Below are 23,428 nucleotides of genomic sequence, written 5' to 3' on the forward strand. Positions count from 1 at the left end.
CCTAAAGCATTTTGCCGGATTTCGGTTGTTTTCCAAATAGTCGATTTCGGAAAGAGTGTGGAGACGAGTGATTCTGATTTCGAGTAATCTGAGTACAATGTGTTCGAATACAACGTATTCTAGTTACGTGCTGAACGTAACGAATGTCATTTGGCCGCTTGTCCCCTAAAATGTTCCTCTTATCGCTGGCTTCCAGTATTGTTTCCCACCGCATACTGTGTTCCTTTCTCATCGATGAATCTTTGCGTCTTCCTTTCATTCGCATTCCTGCCAGCGCTCGAACCACGTCTGGTTAGGACAAGCTATGGATTTCTGGAAGGCATGCCAATCAAATCAATCAAAAATACCACATGCTGGATATTCAAGGTTTTTTTTTTCTTGATTTTAGTCTTTTTAATGAAACACGGAGAACTTCACTGTTAATGTATAGAAGAAGTGAGAAAGCATCTAGAGCGTTTAGAGATCCAGGTTAAAAACTACTCAAATCTATGAGGTTTCACTTCTTTTTTTTTCAGAAAGAGCATCTCGGTTTTCTATTCTTGCAAGATTTATATAGATTTATATTTATGTAATCAATGCTACGGATATCTGCTTTTGCTTTTGATTTGTTTACTTTTCACTATTTTGTTTGTTATTTTAGGGAGTGCCGTTCGCGCAACCTCCAGTTGGCGAATTCAGATTCAAACTGCCTATACCTCCAAAACCATGGGAAGGTGTGAGATCAGCAAAGCAGTACAGGTATCGATTAATTACAAGGATTCTATTGTTGCCTATTTATTTGTTCTGCTTTTATCGGCTAAGACTTTGTTAGGAATTATAAGTAAGGGCTAGTTCAGTTGCTTCGAAAACCAAACAAATCTAAGAGCTTTAATAGGATAGTTGAATACAACTATCTATATCCTTAATGTTAGCCCGCGCTACCAGTTCTTCTTTTATAGTTTTTAATCCCCACATTTTTCTCACATGAATTTTTTCTCGAAACGTTTCTCGTTATACACATCTCGTGGACTTCTCCCTTTGTATATAAAGGTCTCGCCTAGAAGCAGCTCGTCTCACTATCTTTACAACTACACCCCTCTTTCCTTGGAAATCGCTTACATTCCTCTTGAAAATTTCTTCACCTATGTATATCGATGTGTCCGGAACGAATGAAGTAGAGTTGATAAGAATAGTGTATCTGCTACGGTCTACAAATCGCCTCAGAGACACAACACTTTTTATCTCTCTGGGGGTCGATAAATTGGTGCGAGATTTGTCTGGGAGGATAAGAAAACTGCTTTGATACACCCCCGCAAGTCGTTGTAAGGCTACACACGTGTTCACGAACATCAAACGATTCTGAATTGAAGCGAACGCGGTGGCGCATCTCAAGCGGATTTATCAACGACGTCCACTTTATCGTTTTTATTTGATTATTGTGAAGTTAAAGGCATCACCCCACGAATCTGAGGTGGTACGGATTTCAGATGGAGTATTCCTATACGGGATAGTAGATTGTGGAGAGAGGGTGATTCCGTCCATTTCCTCCTAATTGCCGTAAAAAAACACGGTTCGGAAGATGCGGCGCGTGCATGAGGCCGGCGCGCTCCAATCAAACTCGTTGTAGGAAATAGCGCGCCGGATCGCTCGAAGCCGTATCGTCCGGTCCGTTTTTTTTTGCGGCAATTAGGGAGAAATGGACGGAATCACCTTTCTCTCCGTAAGCTACGATCCCCTATACGAATACTCCACCTGAAATCCGTACCACCTCAAATTCGTGGGGTGATAACTAACTTTAACTGTATCTTTCCCAGCTTAGATTAACGCCAGGCACCTTATCCTTCATCGTTTTACCAATATTTTCAGCGCTGCATGTTTAACTAACTCTTCAACTGCCATGAATCAAGCAGAACACATCAGTGAGGACTGCCTATACATGAATATTTTCGCTAGCGAAAGATGCCGCTCAGGAGTAAGCGTCTAATTCTTGTATTTGCTTTATTTTAGAATTAGGATTTATCATTAGGCTGTTTTTAGGATATTGCAGGAAAACAAGCTTAACTATTTTCTTAGGAATTTCTCAATATAATTTCTCACTACAGATTGTCTCTTGTCCTGTGATCTTTTACATTCATGGAGGTGCACTATACAAGGGGTCTGCGATTATGTTCGATGACCAGTATATCACCGACCGCTACTCGTCAAAAGGTTTACGACGTTTCAAGCGATCTTATCAAATTTTCTAACGATTATTTTTAATCGGAGAGTGGAATCTTAGAAGGATTTTTTTAGCTTTACAATATTTCACGTAAAAGGATCTCTATAGATCTCTGTAAGTACAGATAATTTCACCTTCTTTAGAATTAATTTTTTTCTCTAGAAGAATTTTTTTTATTCTACAGTCTTTTTTTACGAAAGTGAACTACCTATAAACTAACTTTCTTTTTTTTTTGAAGATTATCACAAATTTAATTTTCACGCACCAGTAAAAATCCTCAAGGTATAGGTTTTTGTCTCAGAATTTCACCCGTTAACTTCCGTCAGTAAATCCTGTAGATGCAAAAAAAAACTTTTTGAACTCTTCTTTACTTTTTTTAGATATGTTTTTTTCTAGACATCGTATTTGTTACAACCGCTTTTCGACTAGGATTTTTTGGTGTGCTAGCGTTCGAGACAGACGACATTGTGCCACGAAATCTTGCACTTTACGGTGACTAGCCACTTTAACATAGGTTATCTGGCACAATTTTTTGGAGAATAACACATACGTTCGACAGATATTATCTCCGGTCTAAATTTTACGCATAGTGAAATAGCAGCTTTTGGGGGTGATCCGACAAGAGTCACCGTGATGGGACATTCGCAAGGTGGCAGCATTGCAATGATACTTGCTGTGTCAAGGTAAGTGCACAGTTGTTTCACGCGTTTTTCTTAATTTTCGTAACAAATTCGTAGTTTCTAGCATCGTAGATCCTGATAAGCGCTTATTTCAACGACTCATTGCTACTAGTCCTGCGCTGAACTATATCAATTCAACAATTCGTGGAGATTTAACTTGGAGAGTAGCATATGAAGTAGGGGTAGGTATTTCGATCAATAATTCCTCCCATTTTATTTATCTTTTCTTTATTTCATTCTTTCAATCGCTTGTAAATGGTAATATTATTCACTCTCAATTTTATAAGGCAGATGTAGCGCAGTCTGTAAGGTTGAGGTTACCGTTTTGCTTTCTGCACGATCGATCGGAAGTTCGCGTCGGCCCTAGTGCTTACTAAGCTTTTCATCCTTCCGGAGTCGATAAATTGGCACCAGCCTTGTCTACGAGGATAAAAACACTGACTTGACACATCGGCTAGCCCTCGCAAGTCACTGTATAGGCCAGTTACACGTTCGTAAACCCCAAGCGATTCTGAATTGAAGTAAACGTGAGGGCGCATCCCAAGCGGATTGATTAACGCCAGACACTTTATCCTTTATCCCTTATCCTTCATCCTCAGTTTTGAATGTACCTATACGACGAGTGAAAATAAAGAGTTGTAAGTAACTCCAACAGAAACTCATAGTTCATCCGTGAAGCATGTTTTAAAAAAAATTGTAGTAATTTAAAGATTAAAAAATGGGATAAATTTAAATCAAATTTGATAGATGAAATAACTTCAAATGATCTCTGATACGGCCTACATCTAAAGATAAAATTGTACTGTGCAAATTTTATGACTGCTGGGAGAGTCATTCTTCGATTACTGTCGTACACATGCACTCTGCTATCATATTTCCAACCAAAAAGTCACGTTCCTACAATTTTTGTTTCTATAATGTTTTACTTTACAATTCTCTAGTTTATCATAAAAATGATGGAAACTGAAGACGTCTTATTTAGTTTTAAGTTAAAAAAATTAACTTGCTGTTTTTTGATCGCAACATGGGGAGTGACAGAAATTTTGGGAAGATCGAACACAACCACATCTATGATGCGATTTTTTGTATTTTATATCCTTATGTTCTCTTATCTTTCCGCATTATTTTGCTTATATATGCACAGTATATCCTAATCATTGTATAAATGCTTTTTTTCACGCAAAAAACATCAATTTCTCATTGATATTGATTTTCAGTGCACCAAATCAGCGAAACGTCCTCATCCTACGCCTTTGGTGGAACTTGGACGAGTTGTCGATTGCTTACGATCTGTCAACGCGTTCGATCTTCTTGCACGACAACGATCATTAGAAGATAATGAAAAGTTGCTGTTTGATGGAGTTTTATTTGCACCGCCTTTCGTAAGGAACGACACACTCTTTCGAGACTTTTTATCAGACTGTACTGTGAGTGATTATTATTCACTCGTTTGTAATTTCTAAAAAGATCATTCTTCATTCACTTCTTATCATCAAAATGGTGCGAAGGGGTTCTCTCTTACGGCTAAAAACACATCGCAGAAAAGTGCAAGATGTATAGTTTTTGCAAATGACACTGGCAAAACGACACACATTGAGCTGACACTGAGAACACAGCGTTTTCAGTAGCAGAAATCCACACCTCAAAAATTGCTCAAACCTGCGCATTGATATTACGTATGTCCGCTTTGAATCTAACTCTTCCATTCCTGGACTACATATAGCATGTTTCATGTTTTTAAAGAGTAGCTTTTTCCAGCCGAGACCAATGATGTGCAGTTCAACACGCGACGAGTTTAATTTTCAAAAAAGCGACGATACGTACGACATTGGTGCTTTTCTTATGGTTGCTCATCCGACTGAAGTACGAGATAAATATTATGAGGACAAAAAGTCAGGAAGTTAGTGAAAGATAGTCATGCATATTTGCTTTCTGGGTTCAGTATACGCGAGAAGGCCATTTATCCTGAAAAATGCGCCGCTTTATTTTTGCTTCAATTTTGGCTGCTCGTAAGACTTGCCAAAGTCAAACAAGTGTTTAAAATGCAAGAGACAACGGTAGGGACCGAGCGTACGTTGAGATTCTTCTCACCAGAAGGTCATAAGAGGGAGTGGAAGCAGAGAGAGGAGGTCATAACGAATGATTGAGCAAGTCACTTTTTATTAACTAAGAGACTGTAGGCCTCACTATAATACATTAATGCGTAATGTGGCATAGCGTCACTTCTATTAAAACGGTCAGAGATCGATCCCTGGCAGAGGTGCTTTTTTTGCATTTAGAAGAAAAGAGTGAAATGAGCATATTTCATAATCAACAACGATTTCATATTCAAAAAGGAAAGTCATTACTATACGAAAGAAGGCATGTACAACTAGAATTACAGCTAAGATAAGTGCAAAGTAGGCTGCACGAGTTGTTTAATATTAAAGCTCGGAGTAAATTCCATTCACTACAATTTTGCGGGTGTATAGAACCATATGCAAATGTTTATGGAAAATCTGTCGCTTCTACCTTACACAGATAAAAACTTCCACTTAATGGTTATCTTTGATGTTCCATCAAAAGACGACTTCGAATTTTTTTTAATAGTGTTACCGTGGTAAGCAGCGAGGAAAAGCGCGAAAATTCTCATTTGGCTCCACATCAAAATGTTTGCGACTTTGAATAAAATCTGATAACTCAGCTCATACTTCGCAGGAACTCAGTTTGGAGAAGAAAATGGACAAGAATTTTTCCTATGTGAATATTGTTAACCTACTTTGCACTCTTATTCATTCTCTCAAAAGTTAGTTGAGAAAGAGCTGCGAAATTTGCTAAAATTCCCAACTTATTCTCAACTGAGTTTAGAAAACCCAAGGCGCCTTCTAAGATGAAGAATAAGAATAAATTTTCTGGCGTTAATCAATCCGCTTGGGATGCGCCCCCACGTTCACTTCAATTCAGAATCGTTTGAGGTTCACGAACCTGTAACTGGCCTGTACATTGATTTGCGGTGGCTAATCGATGTGTCACGTCAGTGTTTTTATATTCCCAGACAGGTCTGGTACCAATCTATCGACCCCGGAGGGATAAAAGGCTTGGTGAGCACTAGGGCGGATTCGAACCTCCGATTGTAGTATAGTTTACAGGTACTATAGTGGTGAGTGTCCGCGTATGTCTTCTAAGAAGGGCAGTTTAATTGACTCACAGTGCAAACTTTTTGCAACAAAATGAGCCCCTACTAGCTTCCCTAGGTTTTCTTTTCAAAGCGTCAAGTTATAAATATTTATTTCATCTCAGGTGTACCGTACCGGTGCTATCCTCATTCCCATTGAGGGTCAGTGTTAGCGCGCTAAAGTCAGCTCCAAGTCGAGTAACTTTATTTTTTATATATCTGTGTTTATTTTACCTCCTATTCGTCATATTAAATTATTTTCTATTTTACTTATTTCTATTTCACTTCTTATTTTTTTAAATGTTATTTATTATATTCAATTTTTAATTGCACATGAACGACTGTAGAGGATGAGAGGGGAACGATGGGGAAAAGGGTCACTTTTGTAAGGATCATATCCTAGTTATACACAGGTTTACCGTCTGACTATCTACTTTCTCAAAAGAACTCATTTTCTTCAACGAAGCACCGCAGAAAGGCTCTCCTTGTTCTAATTCAGAGGGATTGAATCCCGATGAATTAATGGGGTGACCGAGTAGCATTTGGCTAAATGGCTACTTGCTTACTAAAGGTTATTATTTATTTATTTAGTTTTGCTCAGAAATACAAACATTCAGGCATAGCTGGATATTCCAATATGGTTTAGGTTCTTTTCTTTAAATTCTGTCTACAAAATAACCAGTTTTCCTTTTTAGAAATAAAGGATGCGTATCTAACACAAGTAGTATTTACTCTCAATGTAATGTTTGGTTCGAGATTCGTCGAGAAAGGTTCTGATGTATATTTGATGGAGTACGGGTGAGCTTTTGTCCATACTTTTTGTTACTTTCTTTGCAAATGCATCTTTACAACGCATATTTTCTATATTTTGGCCATTTTAGTCATTACTTTGATTTCCGATTTCCCTTGACGCTTAATCTTGAAGTAGTCAGCTGAGGATGCGATCGGGTACTCAGCGCTCTTCCCGTGGTGCCCTTTCTTTTTCCATCTCGCTTCGACCGTTGCGAAGTCGCGCTTCTTACATAACGCAGTTCATTCTATCAATTGTTGTTCCATTAACAGATTCTAGGAATCATGTCAAGAGTTTCTCCGTGGCAATTATCAAGCTGTTACTATCTAACTAAAAAGAGAGAGAGCTGACTGGAGGTAATTTCCGAGCTTAGGACTGCAGCGCAGCCTCCTTTGTGCCGGAGTTTCGTGTGCGCAAGACATTCAGTTTTCTGTTTGGTTAGGCCTTTTCATTTAGCTCTTTAGTCTTTACGGGACGATATATGAAGTTTTCACAATTAAAATGGTCTTCCATCGTGCCAGCGAATAGAGGAGCGTCACCATAGAGTCGCCGTACATGTTAAACAACTAGTGAAGTTGGGTGCAGCTCCTTCCGTGGCGGATGAGCCTGTGACGGCTGTAGTAAAGGGACGTATTGCATGTGTTGTAGTGTACTTTTATGCCAAGGAAGGGACGGGTTAAAGAGGGAAGTAGTGGTTGCAGGTGGAGAGCCCAGCCCCGCCAAACATGAATGGACGTAATGACGGACAAATTAAAGGCAGCGTACCTCGAATGTGACGTGGTGAGGGAATAAGCAAGAGATTGAGTTGTTGATTGCGTGATCAAGGGTGGTTTCGCTCAACTCTCCTCAATTGTCCTAAAAAAACGGGTTGGGAACCGCTTCAGTTCTTACAAGGAGCGTTAGAACGATCCTCTATGTATACGCTCTGGTCCCCTAAGCAACCTTTTCATTGGATTTACTTAAAGACATCACCCCACGAATGTGAGGTGGTGCAGATTTCAGCTGGAGTATTCTTGTAAGGGATAGTAGATTATGGAGAAGAGGGTGATTCCGTTCATTTCTTCCTAACTGCCGTAAAAAAACAGCCCGGAAGATGCGGCGCCGCACAAGGCTGGCGCCAGTCGAACTCCTTGTAGAAAATAGTGCGCCAGAACGCCTGAAGCCGTATCTTCCGGGCCGTTTTTTACGGCAGTTAGGGAGAAATAGACGGAATCACTTCCCTCCCCATAATCTACTTTGCCGTATACGAATATAGGAATGATTTGAATTTGTTTTTTTTTTACTTTTAATTAGAAATTTTTGGAGGTTTAAAAAAAAAAAAAAAATTTTTTTTTAAAGGAACCAGGGTTAATTTAAATTTTTTTATTTTAAAATTTTTTTAAAAAAAACATTTTAAAAAAATATAAAAAAAGGGGATTTTTTTTTTTTTGGGGGTAGGTTTGGGGTGGGGGGGTGGTTGGGTTTTTTTTTTTTTTTTTTTTTTTTTTTTAAGGTTGAAGAGGAAGTTGATAAGGCGGAGGGGTAGCTTCATCGTTTTCTTGATGACGAAGATGAATGGTTTGAGAATCCAGTAGCATGACAACAAGAGGAGGCATATTGATGTTATCAGCAGGATGTCAAGGTTTGTCCAACATTGCGTATTGTAGATTTTCTCTATGCAGAGGCTGCAGTGAAGAACTTCGCATATTGGATGTGAAGGGCAAGTTACAGTGGAGTGATGAACGCGTAGACCATTTTGCCATGCCGTGATTTTGACGGTGTACTTGAAAACTACTAGCTCCGTCGGGAAGAATAGTGACGTAGTCGAAATGTGGGATGCAAAGACGCAGTAAGAGCTTATGCAGGCTTCTATGTTGTCGATTTCTCGATCTGATCTCATTTCCACACCTCCTTTTGAGCACTTGGCTGAGATGAAGACGGTCTGAGCCTGAGCGTCCGAGTTATGGGGATAGAATTCTCTCGTGGTCGTTCCCCATGCCCTGATCGGGATCAGAAAATCTGAGGATCTCGTATTGCTGAAGTCATACAGCGCGATTGGTGTGTCGTACATACAGAATTTATTGGCACCGTCACTGCATTGCTGTTGTTCGCAAAACATTGAAGTTCCTTGGTAGGGACGCGTTGCAGGAACTAGCTTTCCTTCCGAATCGATGCATATGAAGTCGTCGGAATTCAGATAATCCTTCACAGAAACTTGGAGCCGGGGTACCAGGAGCAATGTGCCATCGTAGAGTTCGATTTGGTTGAATGTCCCTATTTTCTTCCTCTGGCTGCACTTGTCTGATTGCTGGAAGGAGCAGACCTCGTCAGGAGTATAATGAAGAAACTCTGATGGGATGTTCGGCGCCTTTGACTGCACCGTGCGAGAGTTGCTGTAGTGTGAGCAGAATTGTGACCATTTGGGACATTCACATTTTGGTCCACATAGTTGTAGATCTTTCGATGGTTGGAAGGAAGCACGAATTTCGCCGTGAGGGCATGTCACTGGAAACCAGCAGATCTTCCTTGTGTCCTCCTTCGAATACACTGCTACCGCTACTCCATTTGTCACGCACGGTGTTGCATGGATGATTTTCTTGTCCAGCGTTAGTTCTTCAGGACAGCGAGAACTGGCCGAAATAACGCATTGTAGAAGAGCTGTCATGATCGAAATGAACAAGGGTAGGTTTAGTTGTTGTCGCCTAGCTTTGGACCGAGTGACCATAGGATGGATCGGAGGCTGAGTTCTTCTTTCCGTTGATTCGTTCTGAGTTGCAGTCTCTTCTTGAGTGGTTGTATTTGAAGTGATTTCGAAGCGGCTGACAAGGTTGATAGGCCTTGTTATTATCAGTCGTGACGGTAGTCGAATTTGAACTGAACGCTGATATCCGTCGGATGATCCGCATATTTGTCCCATTTTCCACATGCCTCTCTTATTGGTGTCGTCGTGGATGAGGACATACTCTCCATTTGCTGGTTTATCGTTTTGATGAATCCGTGGATACGGGTGAGAAATTTGGTGTCGTTCGCGTAGGGACGTCAGGTACTCGACTTGCCATCTGTTCCAGAAGGTCTCGAGAATTTGGAGTCCGAATCTCAGTCTTTAATCAGATCGTCTCTTGTGGTGTAGTGTGGTCTCCATTCATCGTCTTCATTGAGCAGACGGGGAAAAGATAGACGAGCTGTGGGACGTATGAAATCAACTGGGCGTAAAGGCAAGAAGTCTTCTTGGTCGTTCACGTATGTGAGAGGTCTTGAGTTGCAAATGGCTTCTGATTCCTTTGCCAAGGTGTGTAGATCGTCCATGAGAAGTGTCCGATTTCTTGTGGCTTGCGTGAAGGCGGTCTTGAAAATGCCTATCATCCGTTCATAAAATCCTCCTTGCCACGGACTGAACGCAGGTATGAACTTGAACTGGATCTTGTTGGTTGCGCAGTAGTCCAGTAAGTCTTCTGCTCTTTCCTCGTTCATGGGTTCATCCGATTGTGTTTGTGCGAAAGCCTTGAATGCGGGAGCGTTGTCGCAGATTATTCTTTTCGGGCACCCGTTCGTGGCAATGAAGCGTCGTAGACAATGGAGGAATGTATTTGATGAGAGACTTCGTATAACGTCGACTACGATGGCACGGCAGTTCAAGCAGGTTATTAGTAGGATCCAGCATTTTTTGGTTTCCCCATGTTTGGATTTGTACTTCATTGGTCCCATGACATCAAGTCCGCAGTTTTCGAAGGGATAATTGGGTTTGTTGACACGATAATCAGGATGTGCAGGGAAGTCCGGTAGCTTGAAGGGTTTCGCATTGTTTCGTCTGCAAAGGAAGCAGCGCTTGTTGATGACGCGTTTCACTGTTGACCTTCCTTTGGGGATCCATACTGATTTTCGGAGTTCGATTAACGTTTGTTCTGTTCCAGAATGGTGATTCAGTTTGTGGACGTGTAGGATGAATAGTTCGGTGATGTTGCTTTTACGTGGAAGTAAAATCGGTTCTTTCGTCTCCGGAGGTAGTGCAGACTCATAGATTCTTGTTCGAACTCTGAACAAGTTTGTCCGTCCGCATTTGAAGAGTGTAAGTTGACGTTGCAGATCACTGCAGGGTGGGTCCTCGATTTGAGCCATTCGGAATAGAATTATTTCTGCTGCGGATCTTAAAGCATTCTTCGTAGTTCCGAAGTGTTGGGTAGCCTTCGTCGAAAGTCTGGTGATGAAGGTGAGGATCGTCACGAGTGTCCTCAGCATATAGGTCCATTTGCTGAACCTTTCAGATTCCATGACTGGTGTCATCGGTTCATTTTCTGGCTCTTGATGTGTAGTACAGCATACGGTGGATGCAAGGTGTTCTTCGGCATCTGAGTCAATCTTTTCGCTTGGCCACGTGTCTTCTTCTTTGAGGAGGAAACTTGGTCCATTCCACCAGAGATTGTTGGAAATCAGTTCGTTGATTGTGCATCCCCGGCTTGCAACGTCTGCAGGGTTTAGTGAACCTGGTATGTGACGGAATATTGCATCTTTAGCCTTTTCTCGAATTGTTCGAACGCGGTTACGTATGAATATGGGAAGGTCCTTGTCTGACTGTGTCCATGAGAGAGCGACTCTGCTGTCCGACCACAGGAAAGATCGGTCTATCGGGATGTCCAAATGGAGTTTCAGATAGTGGAGTAGATTGGCGCCGATGAGTAGACCCGAGAGTTCCAGTTTTGGTATGGTCATCAGAGGTTTCTTCGGAGCCAGACGTGATTTTGAAACCAATAGCATTGCTCGTTTCGGATGACCATTGATCTTTTCCAGCAAGTAGGAAGAGGCGGAGTATGCGGACTGTGACGCATCGGTGAAGACGTGGATGTCGTATTTTGCGTCGGGTGCGTTGTTTTGTATTAGCAAACGTGGAAAGGTCACCGAAGACAAGGTCCACGACTCACTGATTTGCGTCCATTCCTCAAGCAGGTGTTGTGGTAGTGATTCATCCCAGGTGATATTTTCCGTCCACAATTTTTGGATGAAAATTTTTCCCACGAGTACGACTGGTGAGATCCAACCGAAGGGATCGTAGGTGCTTGCTACTTTTTGTAGCACTCTCCTTTTGTCCATGTTGTTCCTGTTGTACATCTTGGTAGGTGTATTTTGAATTCGTCCGTAGTAGTTTTCCATGTCACGCCTAAGATTTTGCATTGTTCGTCGACTTTGGATTTTTCTTGTTCCTCCATGAATCTGTTCAGTTCCTGATTGTTGCTGACATAGTCTCTGATATTCATTCCTGCGTTCTGGAAAAGTTGTTTCGAATCTTCGTAGTATCGTTTTCCTTCGTCCACAGATGATATTCCGTAAAATACGTTGTCGACGTAGATGTTCCGCAGTATTTTTCTCGCGAGCGGTGTTCCTGTACTTGCAAGATGGTAGTGGATGGTTGCAGCAAGTAGGAACGGGGAACATATGAGGCCGAAGAGAACGCGACGAAATCTGTAGACGACTATATTCGAACAATCTGCTGGTTTTGTAGGATCTCGCAGCCAGAAAAATCGGGTGTAGTTTCGACTCTGTTCCTGAAGTTCTACCATCAAGAAGGCCTTTTCAATATCGCTGGAGACCAGTATTGGCATTGTTCTTGTTCGAAGAAGAACTCCGAGTAGGTCTGGTAGTAGGGTTGGTCCTTTATGGAGTACCTCGTTGATGCTCATTCCTCCTTTCTTTTTGCTGAACCATCGAAAACACAGCGTACCTTCGTGTGTTTTTTCGACTCGCTGATGACACCATGGTGAGCGAGGTAATGACTAATGTTGGCTGATCGGCATTCATCGATTTCTTCTATTATACCTCTCTTTAGCTGGTCTGCAAAGATTTCGTGATATTTCTTCATGTATTCTGGATTCTTTTGAAGGGCTTTCAAATTCGACAGGAATCGAGAGAAGGAGATCGCGGTTAGTTGGTAGTTCTGATGGATTACCTTTGAATGGAAGTTTTACCGAATATCGTCGTTCCTGCTCGTTGTACTTGATTGAGTTGTTGAAGTCTTCCAAGCACTTGTCATCATCGGATTGATTGGGATTGTCGACTATTCCTAAAGATTCGTTTGACCAGAAACGTTCAACGAGTTCTACCAAGTCGGAGTGGCGAGCAGGATTGGTCATTGAAGTGGAGAAGGTGAAGACGACGTCATTCGAGGCGTTGAGTCGGAAGGTGTTGTCCGCTACGATTTTGCCGATTCGAGTTTCGAAGATTCGATATCCGTTTGGTAGGTAAGATATGCTGAACTGATCGTGAAAAACGAGGTCCCAAAGGTAATCCATACCTATGAGAAGCTTCGGCGTGGCGATTTTCTGACGAGGTGCTGATTGTCTTCATTTTCTCTGAGGATCGATGCGTACTTGATTTCCCTGGTTAGCACAGGTAGTGCTTGGACGTGGAGAAGATGTGTGGTGTTGTCCGTGCAGCGGATGCCGATTTCGTGATTAGTGGCTTCCACTGATATTGGTTCTTCCGTTCCGAACGTGAACATTGTGATTCGTTGTGGGTTCGAAGGTCGTAGTTGGAGTTGTTCGATCAGGTCGTTTGAGATGTAGGATTGGGAAGCTCCTGTGTCCAGTAGAGCTGTGACGTGAGTTTCCTTACTTTCGTCGTCTGGGTTGAAAAGTGCGACGTCGGCACACATTAGTGGAGGTTTGACTGCTCCCTGTGGTAGCTGAGTGGTGTGAAGGGTAGTGGCTGGTTCCGCAAGGTTAGGTGGGAGTGAAGGTTGTTCGGAGAAGTGTATGTGTCCCTGCCGTTCGTGAGGTTGTCGCTGTGATGGTCGATGAAATCGGTTCTTCTGAATTTGGTTAGGATGTTCGCTACCATTAGCTGCCTGAACAGGCGGCGTCTCCATTGTCGTTGATGCGAGTGGTCTGGGAGAATTTCTCAAGCAGAGTGAGGTATGATGTCGTTTTGAGCAATGAGAACACGTTTTCTTCGAAGTGCAATCCTTCGTTAGGTGATTTCCCGACAAGCAGTTGAAGCAGAGGCGGTTGTTTTTTGCGACCTGGATTCTTTTGATGCGGTCTTATATGTCTGGCAGTTGAAAGAGTTGTGATTCATCTTCGAGCAAAAGTTGCATCTTTTCTGACGGAAGGATGGTGTGACCTTCTTTGAACGGATTATCTGCGTTTGATTACGAATGACGTGATACGTGTACCTGTTCGTAGAGTCGGGTTCCTGGAACTCCATTTCGCGCAACGTGGATTCTTTCCTGACAATGTCCGTGAGAATGCGGATGAGTGCTGTTGGGGTGAGATTGGCTTGGTTGTTGGTTTTGTCGTAGATCCGGCTCCTCACGTGGCGCGGTAGCTTGTTTAGGAGAATAGCTCCAGGACCATATTCTCTGCTGTCGTCTTCATAAGTGCAAAATTGTCGTATTAGAGCATACATTTGGTTATAAAGTACCTGTAGCTCTTTTCCTGCTGGATCACATGGGGGAAGACTGGCTAATTTGGAGAACAGTACATGTCGCGTTGTCACTCGATCGTCGAAGTGCGTTTTGAGAATGTCGACCGCGATGTGGTAGTTGGCGGATGTAATCGGGAGGCCTTGGATGCAGTGGAGTGCTCTTCCCTTGAGTGAAGATTTCAGCAGGGAAAACTTGGTTGCGTCATCGATGTGCGGTTTATTTCCGATCAAGGTGGAAAAACGTTCCCAGAATTCTTGGAACTCAAGGATCGAACCGCTGAACATCGGAAGATCGACTTTACTGAGAAGCGATGCGTCGACGAAATTGCAAAGGCTTCGCGAGGATTGGTCGATCATACTGGGTCTAGGATGATGTGGAAGCACCACTTGTTCAGTTTGGAGGGGAACTGGCGTTGAGATGTCGTTCCGTTGTTCCGTTTTCGGGTTCTGCGAGTCGAGGGAGAGAGCTTCTGATGTTGCCGGGGTAGTGGGGATGAAACCTGGAAGCGGAAATTGGCGTTTCTTGAACTCTTCTTCGATTGCGTCAAGAGCGGTGTCCATTTTCTCAAGAACTGGTACTGCCTCTTGTAGAGTGGTACGATAGTCTCCATATTTGTCGATGTACTGAGAGAATACCATTTCCTCTTCTTTGTCTGCGGCAATGAGTGAGATCCAGTTCTGGTGAAGTTGCTCAAGTCTGGTATAGCTGATGAGCAGATTCGATCGGGCGTTCAGGCAATCTTTGCGCAGCATTGGTAGGTCATTGGAGTCGACATGATTGAGTTGCACATTGTCGATTGTCAGCTCGTAGTCAGCAAGGACGTCGTAGATTGCTCCAATATGTCTCGGCAGTTGTCTTGAGAGTTTTCCGATTTGGCGGCGTATGGTTGGTGAGTCGGTCATCTTTCACAGTATTTGAAGAGGCGATGAAGTGGACTGGAGTCGTTAAGGGTCTCTTTGCGAGTGCTGGCGAAACGGGCTGACGGGTACTCGTAGTAGTTGCTGATGAAAGCAGGTATCCGATGAGCTTTGCTGGAAGCGGGTACTGGACAGTCGTGGTCGACGGCGGATACGTGTGGCTGATGACGATGGACACTGTGTGGGGGAAGAATGCACACCCGGCGGTTACTGATGATGCTGGTGGCGGCTGCGGTAGAAGGGGACACTTGGCGGTTACTGTTGAGCCTGATGTGGTAGTCGTGGGTGAAGATCACAGTTTCGGTCGCGTGGTCGCCATTTAGTCGTTGATCCTTGCTTGAAGCTTTATTCGTGGGCTGTTGCGAACCACATATGAACAATCATGCGGAGCTTATATACGCATCCAAGAATTTAATTTTGTCTGTCTTCTGGAGATATGACTAATATGAATATGGCTCATCGTATAGATTGTAGACAAAACAATGAACAAATAAGAAAATGATTAATCCATGCTATAGCGAAAGGTATTGGAAGAATGTGATCAATTTTATCGGTTAGATAAATACTCCACCTGAAATCCGTACCACTCTCAGATTCGTGGAGTGATGCCTTTAAATAGGCGGTCGAGGAGAACTCGCTGACTTTCGACCGCTGCGCAGCTGGATGCGGCTCGTGTACAAGAGTGGCGCGTCGCAACTGAAATCGTCGTGAAAAAACGGAATCTTTCAAACCGCTCCTCTAATACGACTAGACATAGATGAGCGGAATCTCCCGTGATTTCACAATCTCCGACCACGTGTGGAGTTTGTCCACCGGAAATCCATACCGCTTCAGATTCGTGGGGTTATGCCTCTAAGCATTTTTAACGCAAGATCCATTGGCTACAATAATCATGTGAGGAATCAACACCTACAACGTGTAGTAGGTCAGACTCTGTGGTGCGGAGCAAGTAATGATGATGTTGTCACATGGGCCGCTGTGTGAGAGACATAAGAGAGACTGGACCTAAAAACTTCCTGTAATTCAACACAACAGCCATATATCTTTGGTACTTCTAAAGACTTGATTGCAAATAATAAAACTCTCGCTTGTTTCCTATAAGGAGTTCTACTCTGTCCATGTGTTTTAACCATGTTTTACCATTTTTTTACGGTGTTTTATAGACTTTTTTCAGCTTCTAAAAACCTTTTTCTTAGAAATTGCACTTCTATAGAATGTTTTACTAAAACAAGTGTTCTCTGGGATTTTTTTTGTTTTTATCTATTAAGAGTCTTTTAAGCCAAGAACCATTTTCATTCCACTCTGCTGACGTGGCATTTTTCAACGGGAGGAACATGAAAGAATTTGATGAAAATGAAAAAATTATCGACAAATTTTACGAGGAAAGCATTCTGAATTTTGTCTATGGAAAGGAACCGTACAAAGGTGGGTAGAAACGTTAATTCTTCAAGCTCATAGAGAATAATAGATGAAATGCAATAAATGTGAATAGTAACAAATTACTGCTAGTATGTATGTTTGTACTTCTAGAGACTTCTTTTCAGGATGGTCATCATTTAATCCACGGGCCAGAAATTATTTTTCTGTCAAAGCTAATGTTGACAAAGGTATACGTCCCATCGAAAAACTAAACTATCATTCTTCTGTTGTTGACTACTGGTTACATAATATTACATCATTTGACAGCAGCGTATTGAAAGGGGTACGTTTCGAAACGCAAAAAGTTTGCCTAGTCTTTAGTGATGAATTTTGGATGAGTGAATTTATTACAAAGGAACTCATTTTAAGGTATACCGCGGCACCACTGGTATCGCATTTTGGACTTTATTTCTAAACGTTCTATTCTCATTCGTAGTCATCTCTCATCCATGATTACTTTCGTTATCTGCTGTTTTCTTAATTTTTGGAACTCTTCCTGGACTGCCATATTGCAGCTATCAGTTTAAACGTCCACTTGGAGCCATACGTCAAACTTATGCTGATGCTCAGCTCCTTCGTTTTCAATTTTCAATAAAAACTAGAAAAGAGGATTTTCTCGAGATTTCTGTCATGGGATCTAGAGTGATTTTCCACCTTTTGGCTTTTGTCGCTCTTCAGAAACATTGTATAATTTGTATTATGAAGGAATTCGTGGTCTTTTTACTGAAGTTGTCATTATTACATTTGAAAAAGAGAATGTTCAAATCTGATTTCATACCTACATTTCTCCGATACCGCTACAATTTAAAGACATTTTTTTTAAGAGGAAGAGCTTTGCTCCTCTTATTTTTCCAGCAATTTAAATAATGTACTAAAATGAAACGATGTACACGTGATCGTCATTCTAATAAAGACAAGAGTCTCATGTTAGATCTGCAAGGTGCTGGCTGGTAGTCAAACATCTATCTAATTCTTAAAGTTAGGACTTCAAAAAAATAATTAGAGTTACGTAAAGCAGACATGCAAATGAAGACTAACATACATACATACGGAGGAGTATGTTATTGTGAAACATTACGCACGCATCATGGCTATGCAAAGGTTCACATTATCCCAATTACTATTTCATATATTCGCTTCGAATATCTGCTGGGTGCCGATGCAAAAATAACTCCCATTTTCTTTTTTCCCATAACTTCCATTTTTTCTACTTAAAAAAAAATTGTGCCGTTGCACTAATTCCGAATCGTGGAATCCCGTTCTGGGGATTCCGCGTCCTAATCCAACATCATGAGACCCGTCTCACTCTTTTTTTTACTGCTCTTTGGTGCCGGCTCACCAATTCGATGCCATGAGAACCGACCCGCTCTGTCCTGGTGGTTACTGGAGCCGGTGCACATTTCTAACACCGTTAAACCCGTTTGCTGCTTTCTTGAGTTTTGTTTCACATACATACACACGTAAAAAAATAACCCCGTCATCATATATATACAATTTATTGTGTTTATTTATTTATTTACATATATATACAACTTATTGTGTACAATACACAAAAAATAAACGAAAAATAATGTTTACTTATATTCACATGATAAACAGAATCGTCTCGGAATTAGTCGATATTATCGTGGAAATCTTTCAACCAGGAAGGATTTTCGTTAGTTCGATCTACATGACGGACAAAGCTTTATGTTTCCTTGAAGGCATCACCCCACGAATCTGATGTCGTATAGGTTTTCGACGGCCAAAGACTATAGGGGGGGGGGGGGGGCATAGATTGCCAAAACGGGTGAGATCTCGCTCATCTCGCCCTGCATAACTATAAACAAACGGCTTCAGATTGCGGTTCCTCACGACGTCATCTACGGCAACGCGCCACTCTTGCGCCCCGCCCCCGCCTGCGATTCGTCGAATGAAATGAATTGTCTATCGGGGCGTCCGAATAGATTTTCGACGAATCGCGCGGGGGGGAGGGGAGAGGGGGGGGGGGGGTGGCGCGTCGCAATAGAGGACGTCGTAAGGAATCGAATTTCGAAGCCGTCCGTTTACAGTGATGCGGGGAGAGATGATGGAAACCCCACCTGCTTTTGCAATCTACGCCCCCGTATATTCTTTGGCCATTTTTCCCAAAGAGAAAAGACAAATGCACCATGAAAAACTCCTACATTTCATTATATTGTCACATTTTTAATGAATTTTTTTGCGTGTAATAGTATTTCCCTTCTGCTGCGATTTCCATACTTCAACTACTACTGGAGCACCTTCTAAGTTAACAGACAAGTTAGAAATCCCTACCGCGTCTTGTTATCTCTATAGCCGAGTCTTACCTATTAAATTTCTTTGCGTGATGTCTAGTTAAAATTGTGTTCTGTTAAAAAAGAGCCCAGTAGTTTCTATCAAAAGGAGTCCTGCGGCACACTTCGCCACAAAAAACCGAATTGTGTCAAGTGCAACCGTCCATGTAGTAGATTGCATAAGTTAGTTCATTCTGACCCGATTATGCAGTTGGGAATCCATGCACCGTATCGCGGTTTCACTAAATATGCAGATTACACGCCGAGACAATTACTTATTTCCCTTGATCAGCATAGTAGACCGATTGGCTGCGAATGTCGTGAAAAATACATCCACTTGCTTCTTCTTTCTTTTTCTCATCAATCTCAGGTATGCATTCCGGCAGTCCTTCTGCACTATAATCCCAACGATTCTGAAAATATCACATCGTTCAATTTATCAGTGAACAAATTTATTTATTATATTTATTTATGTTATTTATTGCAAAGCACTTACTGCGGTGACATCAACCATATCTCCCAGGTAACGATAGTTAAGAAGAATTGGATAACTTGATCTTGGAATAATGAAGTAAAATGGAAACAAGCCAACATTACAGCGAATAGCAGTGAATTCATGAACGTCTGAAATCTCAAGAATAACCGTTGAATGCAGTTTGACCAACATCTGTAAAAATGCAAAGCATAATTTATCCATAAATACCAACTTGTATGAACCATGGTTTTTCCTTCTGCAGTATCCGTGTGTACGCCACTCTTCTCTAAAGAAAAATTTTCACTTCTCTTTTCACTTTCTCTTCTTTCTTACCCTTGTAAAATTTAAATATTGGTTATTTTTTCTATACACTAAGTGTAGAATATCAAAAATAGAAAGGAGGTCGATTCTGGAAGCCATCGAGAAGACTTGAAGCGGTCGCGCATCAACTACGATACATTGACAAAGAAGCAGTGTGTACTGATCTACTTCATTCAATAAGTACCTATGACTACCTGTGATTACTTCGGGAATAGGCGGTAAGAGAGCGGATGGAAATGATATAAGACTAGTCCTTCATTAGGAATCTAGATGCTGCGCAATCTTTCTACTCCTTCCTATAACTGAAACCATCAATCCAGCCATCAATCTCTTTCATTCTACTTTCTTCCTTTTATTTGTGCCTTGCAACCGATTGTATTGGACTGGCTCCGATCCGGTTCAGAAGTTTTGATTGTTAATTGTAATTGTGTTGCAAGGCGTATTCGGCACTGTGAGCACCTACGTGCAATAAAATTGTGACTTTCGTTCTGCGCTGCTGACAGGTCTGCATCGTGTCACCGTGGTAGGACCCTCCTCTAATAAAGAACAATAACAGAGGTTAGGCCGTTGATAACTTCGTGGCTTCTTTTGCTTTTGAAAGAGAAAAAAGAGGAAAGAGAGGATCTTCCAGAGGAAGAGATAATTATTAGGTTGATCAGTGTGTGCCCATTCTTAGAGATCAAAATTCCCAATATCGAAACTCGAAGGATAATGGCGGCCTTTACTTCCACGCTTTACTCCTTTTATTTAGCGGCACCAATATACAGCGCCAATCTTTTGAGCTGTCACGCATCCCGCAATTGGTGTCGAAAATGCTCCAATTTGTTCATTTGACACTTTTCAGTGATCTGACAAAAAAACACCTAATTAAATCAGAGAACAAGGATAACACAGTGTTATCGAGTGACAAATTTTCTTTCGAATTGTGTCGCATCTTGAAAATGAAAAGGAAAAGGAAAGTATATCAATCCAGTATCTTTTAGCACATCCCAGCAAAATAAGAAAATCCGTTATAGGTAGCATGTACAGGACGGCGACAATGATGCATCGAGTAGCCAGGAAAAGATAGAGTTTGTAAATCTGACTCATCTAGTGGCAATACCCAATGGGTACAGAACTGAAGTTGTTGCTCGACAAGCACGACATCCTTCTTGAAGCTCCCACGTAGTGGAAGATTTGTTCTGTCTACCATACATATCTGATGATATGACCAAGTAGGCAGAAAGCAGAAAACACCACCAGCGAACCATAGGTGGTAGGTAGACCATAGGTCCACAGGTGTCAAATGGTACTTAATCGTACGTGTGATCGACTCAGTACATCTCTCCGCTGCGTGGTTTGGCCATAAGGCATAGAGGGCGATTGCATGACATCAGGAGTAGTGTATCTTATCACGTGCAGGTCGTGTGGTGACGTAGGGTAAACGAGACGCAAACTATGCATTTGAGTGAAGGAGCACCTCGACGAACTCGCAAAATCTAAACTTTCCACCTCACTCGAAGCACATCGTAGATTATGTCATCAAAACTGCACGCAATTGTGTAGAGTACATATGTCGAACAGAGAAATGCGAGAACACACCAAATGCGTTACGGCTAATATCTTATCTTCTGACTGTTTTGCTACCCAACTGTGTTTTCCAGAACGAGCTCCATGAACAATCCACTTTCGCAAAGAGCGGAAAGTACGTCGAAATAATGTATTTCCCACAAAGAACATGCGTGAAGCTACGAGCTAGTAGCTACGAACACGTAACGGTTGCCTCAGTGGTTGTAGAAGGATAAAGATAGAGAAGGATAAAGTGTCTGGCGTTATTCAATCCGCCTGGGATGTGCTTCAGTTCAGATCATTTTAGCTTTTACGAACATATAGCTGGCACATACAATGACTTGCGGGGGCTAGCCGATGTGCCAAGTCAGTGTTTTTCTCCTCCCAGACAAGTCTGGTAGGTAGTGACTGACAATGATATCTCATATTAAAGAATAATTGGAGCTTCAGCCATTATCAACATGCCAACATACCTTTGAAATCCTCCTTAGTATAAATAGCGATGTGATGTCGAGAGGTACTGCTATTAACACCAAAGCAATACTGTATATCGCATCAATGTACGTTGAAAATAACCGACCACAATCAGTGTCTCGAAAAGAGAATCCTCCTATGTCCCTTCTGAAGTTTAGGTTGCATTCGTCTGCAAAGAGTTTTTTATAACCACAGTGGGAACTTCGGACTAGCGTCCTTTGTTAGTGCACTCACCTACTAGTAATGCGGAATTGGTAGAGAATGCGAATATGCAGGCTAGGACAGCTATGACTGCGGCAGTTGTTGGCGTGAAAACCTTTGGATATCTGGTAGGAAAACTAACGGAAATCAGCCTATTCACGCTCATTGTTAACGATATGTATAAGCTAGCGAATTGCAGCGCTAGAGCCATATATCCAACCAATGGCGGATACACCCAGGGACCACTGCAAGAACACAGGATATTTATTATCTGCCTTGCTTTTTTGTAAGAACTTATGTCCTATTTATACATGTGCAGTTATTTTCGTCATTTTCTGGTCGCAAAATCATTAAATAGTGTAAATTTGACAGAAAAAATCCACAATTAATTACTCCGAATGCAGGAGCTAGAGACAGCTGATGCTGATTGTTAAGTTTATTACCCTGTTCGATGTTGAATCCATTGAATCCCCCAATGTGGCCCATATCTACTTGGAAATTACGACAATATGCAGTTCCTGCGAAAATTTCTGTTCTTTTTTTTTCTGCTGTATATCGTCTGGCTAGGATTGAGCGTAGCGCACAACTAGACGTCATCCTAAGCGAACTGCGCTGCAGGAGGTCGCGTCGTAATACGACAGCAGATGGCAAAAGAAAAAGTTCTGACGGAACCGCATGTGAACAAAATCTGTATTCTCCTAGAACAGTCTAGTACTACTTGATATAAAAAAATTCAAAGCTTTCTTTCGAAAGAAAAAACTTTTGGAGGACATGAATTTACTTCCAAGGCAATTAATCGAAGGACTAACAGACCAACACAAATAACTTACAATATCAATTGTGAAGCAATACATAAAATAACGACCACAGATTGTCCAGTAAAGTGAATAATCGCTTGTGAAAGTGTGAAATATTTAAACGGCAATATCCGCTTTATACGTAATATTTCGTAGATTTCAACTAAACACATACAAATTCCGATCGTTGCCATCTGAAAAAGGTCAGAAAATTGAGATGGGACTTATAATTTGCTGCTTGTTTTTTTGCGCCTTGTGAAAGTATTAGGCCATGCTATAAACAGTGCGGTTTTTCCAATTACGTTAATTAACGTCCTAGGTGAAATTATGGAATAGGTACATCGAGGGTCTGCTACAAAATATGGAAAGGGTTGTGGAATGTGTAAGAGGGTATATCTTAGGTAGAAACAGAATTAAAGGAAGGTCCCGTCAATTTTTTCTTCGAAAATAAGGAAGGAATGCTAAAATATAGTCACGTCAAAATGAACTAAAACCTTATGTAGTTGCGTAGGCGGCTGCGCACGAAGCGATGTGGGTGAGACGAGCGAGCTCGAAAAGGGAGCATCGGCAGCTCCATTCGGACTGCAGATTAGACCAGGTTTCAAATCATTTGGAACCAACTACACCAGATTATTTAAGGGAATCAACGAATATAAACAATATTCCAGAATACTGATATTTCCGAAATAATTTGGTCTAACTTACAAGTATTAATAATAATCCTAAGAGACTAAGCGTTCCATCCGGTATCGCTTCCATAACTGTCAA

General features: G+C 41.7%; 7 protein-coding genes across 12 annotated transcripts; 3 read left to right on the plus strand and 4 right to left on the minus strand.

Moving 5' to 3' along the window:
* Positions 1 to 234: 234 nt before the first annotated feature.
* On the plus strand, positions 235 to 8,570 carry RB195_017403 (uncharacterized protein; the record flags this gene model as incomplete). Its single annotated transcript, XM_064184390.1, has 11 exons — positions 235 to 366; positions 641 to 738; positions 1,846 to 1,951; positions 2,082 to 2,187; positions 2,594 to 2,689; positions 2,757 to 2,880; positions 2,942 to 3,059; positions 4,095 to 4,304; positions 4,636 to 4,777; positions 6,727 to 6,829; positions 8,483 to 8,570. The coding sequence occupies 11 exons, from the start codon at positions 235 to 237 to the stop codon at positions 8,568 to 8,570; spliced, it is 1,323 nt and encodes a 440-aa protein (XP_064040271.1).
* A 126-nt stretch (positions 8,571 to 8,696) lies between these two features.
* RB195_017404 (uncharacterized protein) lies at positions 8,697 to 9,726 on the minus strand (the record flags this gene model as incomplete). 2 transcript variants are annotated; one of them, XM_064184391.1, is made up of 2 exons in its annotated part: positions 8,697 to 8,800; positions 8,874 to 9,726. In XM_064184391.1, the coding sequence occupies 2 exons, from the start codon at positions 9,724 to 9,726 to the stop codon at positions 8,697 to 8,699; spliced, it is 957 nt and encodes a 318-aa protein (XP_064040272.1). The 2 variants fall into 2 exon arrangements, with proteins under 2 accessions (XP_064040272.1, XP_064040273.1); XM_064184392.1 differs by having other exon boundaries at positions 8,874 to 9,717.
* A 170-nt stretch (positions 9,727 to 9,896) lies between these two features.
* RB195_017405 (uncharacterized protein) lies at positions 9,897 to 15,116 on the minus strand (the record flags this gene model as incomplete). 3 transcript variants are annotated; one of them, XM_064184395.1, is made up of 5 exons in its annotated part: positions 9,897 to 12,254; positions 12,514 to 12,623; positions 12,739 to 13,040; positions 13,160 to 13,675; positions 13,963 to 15,116. In XM_064184395.1, 5 exons carry the CDS (start codon positions 15,114 to 15,116, stop codon positions 9,897 to 9,899), a joined length of 4,440 nt encoding a protein of 1,479 aa, XP_064040274.1. The 3 variants fall into 3 exon arrangements, with proteins under 3 accessions (XP_064040274.1, XP_064040275.1, XP_064040277.1); XM_064184393.1 differs by lacking the exons at positions 13,160 to 13,675; positions 13,963 to 15,116 and having other exon boundaries at positions 12,739 to 12,922; XM_064184394.1 differs by lacking the exons at positions 9,897 to 12,254; positions 12,514 to 12,623; positions 12,739 to 13,040; positions 13,160 to 13,675 and having other exon boundaries at positions 13,758 to 15,116.
* RB195_017406 (uncharacterized protein) lies at positions 13,084 to 13,656 on the minus strand (the record flags this gene model as incomplete). The annotated part of the gene is made up of 1 exon (XM_064184396.1): positions 13,084 to 13,656. One exon carries the CDS (start codon positions 13,654 to 13,656, stop codon positions 13,084 to 13,086), a length of 573 nt encoding a protein of 190 aa, XP_064040276.1.
* Positions 15,117 to 15,235: 119 nt separating the features above from the next.
* RB195_017407 (uncharacterized protein) lies at positions 15,236 to 15,454 on the plus strand (the record flags this gene model as incomplete). The annotated part of the gene is made up of 1 exon (XM_064184397.1): positions 15,236 to 15,454. The coding sequence occupies one exon, from the start codon at positions 15,236 to 15,238 to the stop codon at positions 15,452 to 15,454; it is 219 nt and encodes a 72-aa protein (XP_064040278.1).
* A 523-nt stretch (positions 15,455 to 15,977) lies between these two features.
* RB195_017408 (uncharacterized protein) lies at positions 15,978 to 17,003 on the plus strand (the record flags this gene model as incomplete). Of its 2 annotated transcripts, XM_064184398.1 has the most annotated exons (4): positions 15,978 to 16,111; positions 16,411 to 16,556; positions 16,676 to 16,833; positions 16,920 to 17,003. In XM_064184398.1, 4 exons carry the CDS (start codon positions 15,978 to 15,980, stop codon positions 17,001 to 17,003), a joined length of 522 nt encoding a protein of 173 aa, XP_064040279.1. The 2 variants fall into 2 exon arrangements, with proteins under 2 accessions (XP_064040279.1, XP_064040280.1); XM_064184399.1 differs by lacking the exon at positions 15,978 to 16,111 and having other exon boundaries at positions 16,466 to 16,556.
* Positions 17,004 to 19,119: 2,116 nt separating this feature from the next.
* RB195_017409 (uncharacterized protein) lies at positions 19,120 to 22,029 on the minus strand (the record flags this gene model as incomplete). 2 transcript variants are annotated; one of them, XM_013441198.2, is made up of 4 exons in its annotated part: positions 19,120 to 19,257; positions 19,341 to 19,511; positions 21,662 to 21,831; positions 21,897 to 22,029. In XM_013441198.2, the coding sequence occupies 4 exons, from the start codon at positions 22,027 to 22,029 to the stop codon at positions 19,120 to 19,122; spliced, it is 612 nt and encodes a 203-aa protein (XP_013296652.2). The 2 variants fall into 2 exon arrangements, with proteins under 2 accessions (XP_013296652.2, XP_064040281.1); XM_064184400.1 differs by lacking the exons at positions 21,662 to 21,831; positions 21,897 to 22,029.
* Positions 22,030 to 23,428: the final 1,399 nt, after the last annotated feature.

Source organism: Necator americanus, chromosome II (assembly GCF_031761385.1).
Source record: "Necator americanus strain Aroian chromosome II, whole genome shotgun sequence".
NCBI classification, from domain to species: Eukaryota; Metazoa; Nematoda; class Chromadorea; order Rhabditida; family Ancylostomatidae; genus Necator; species Necator americanus.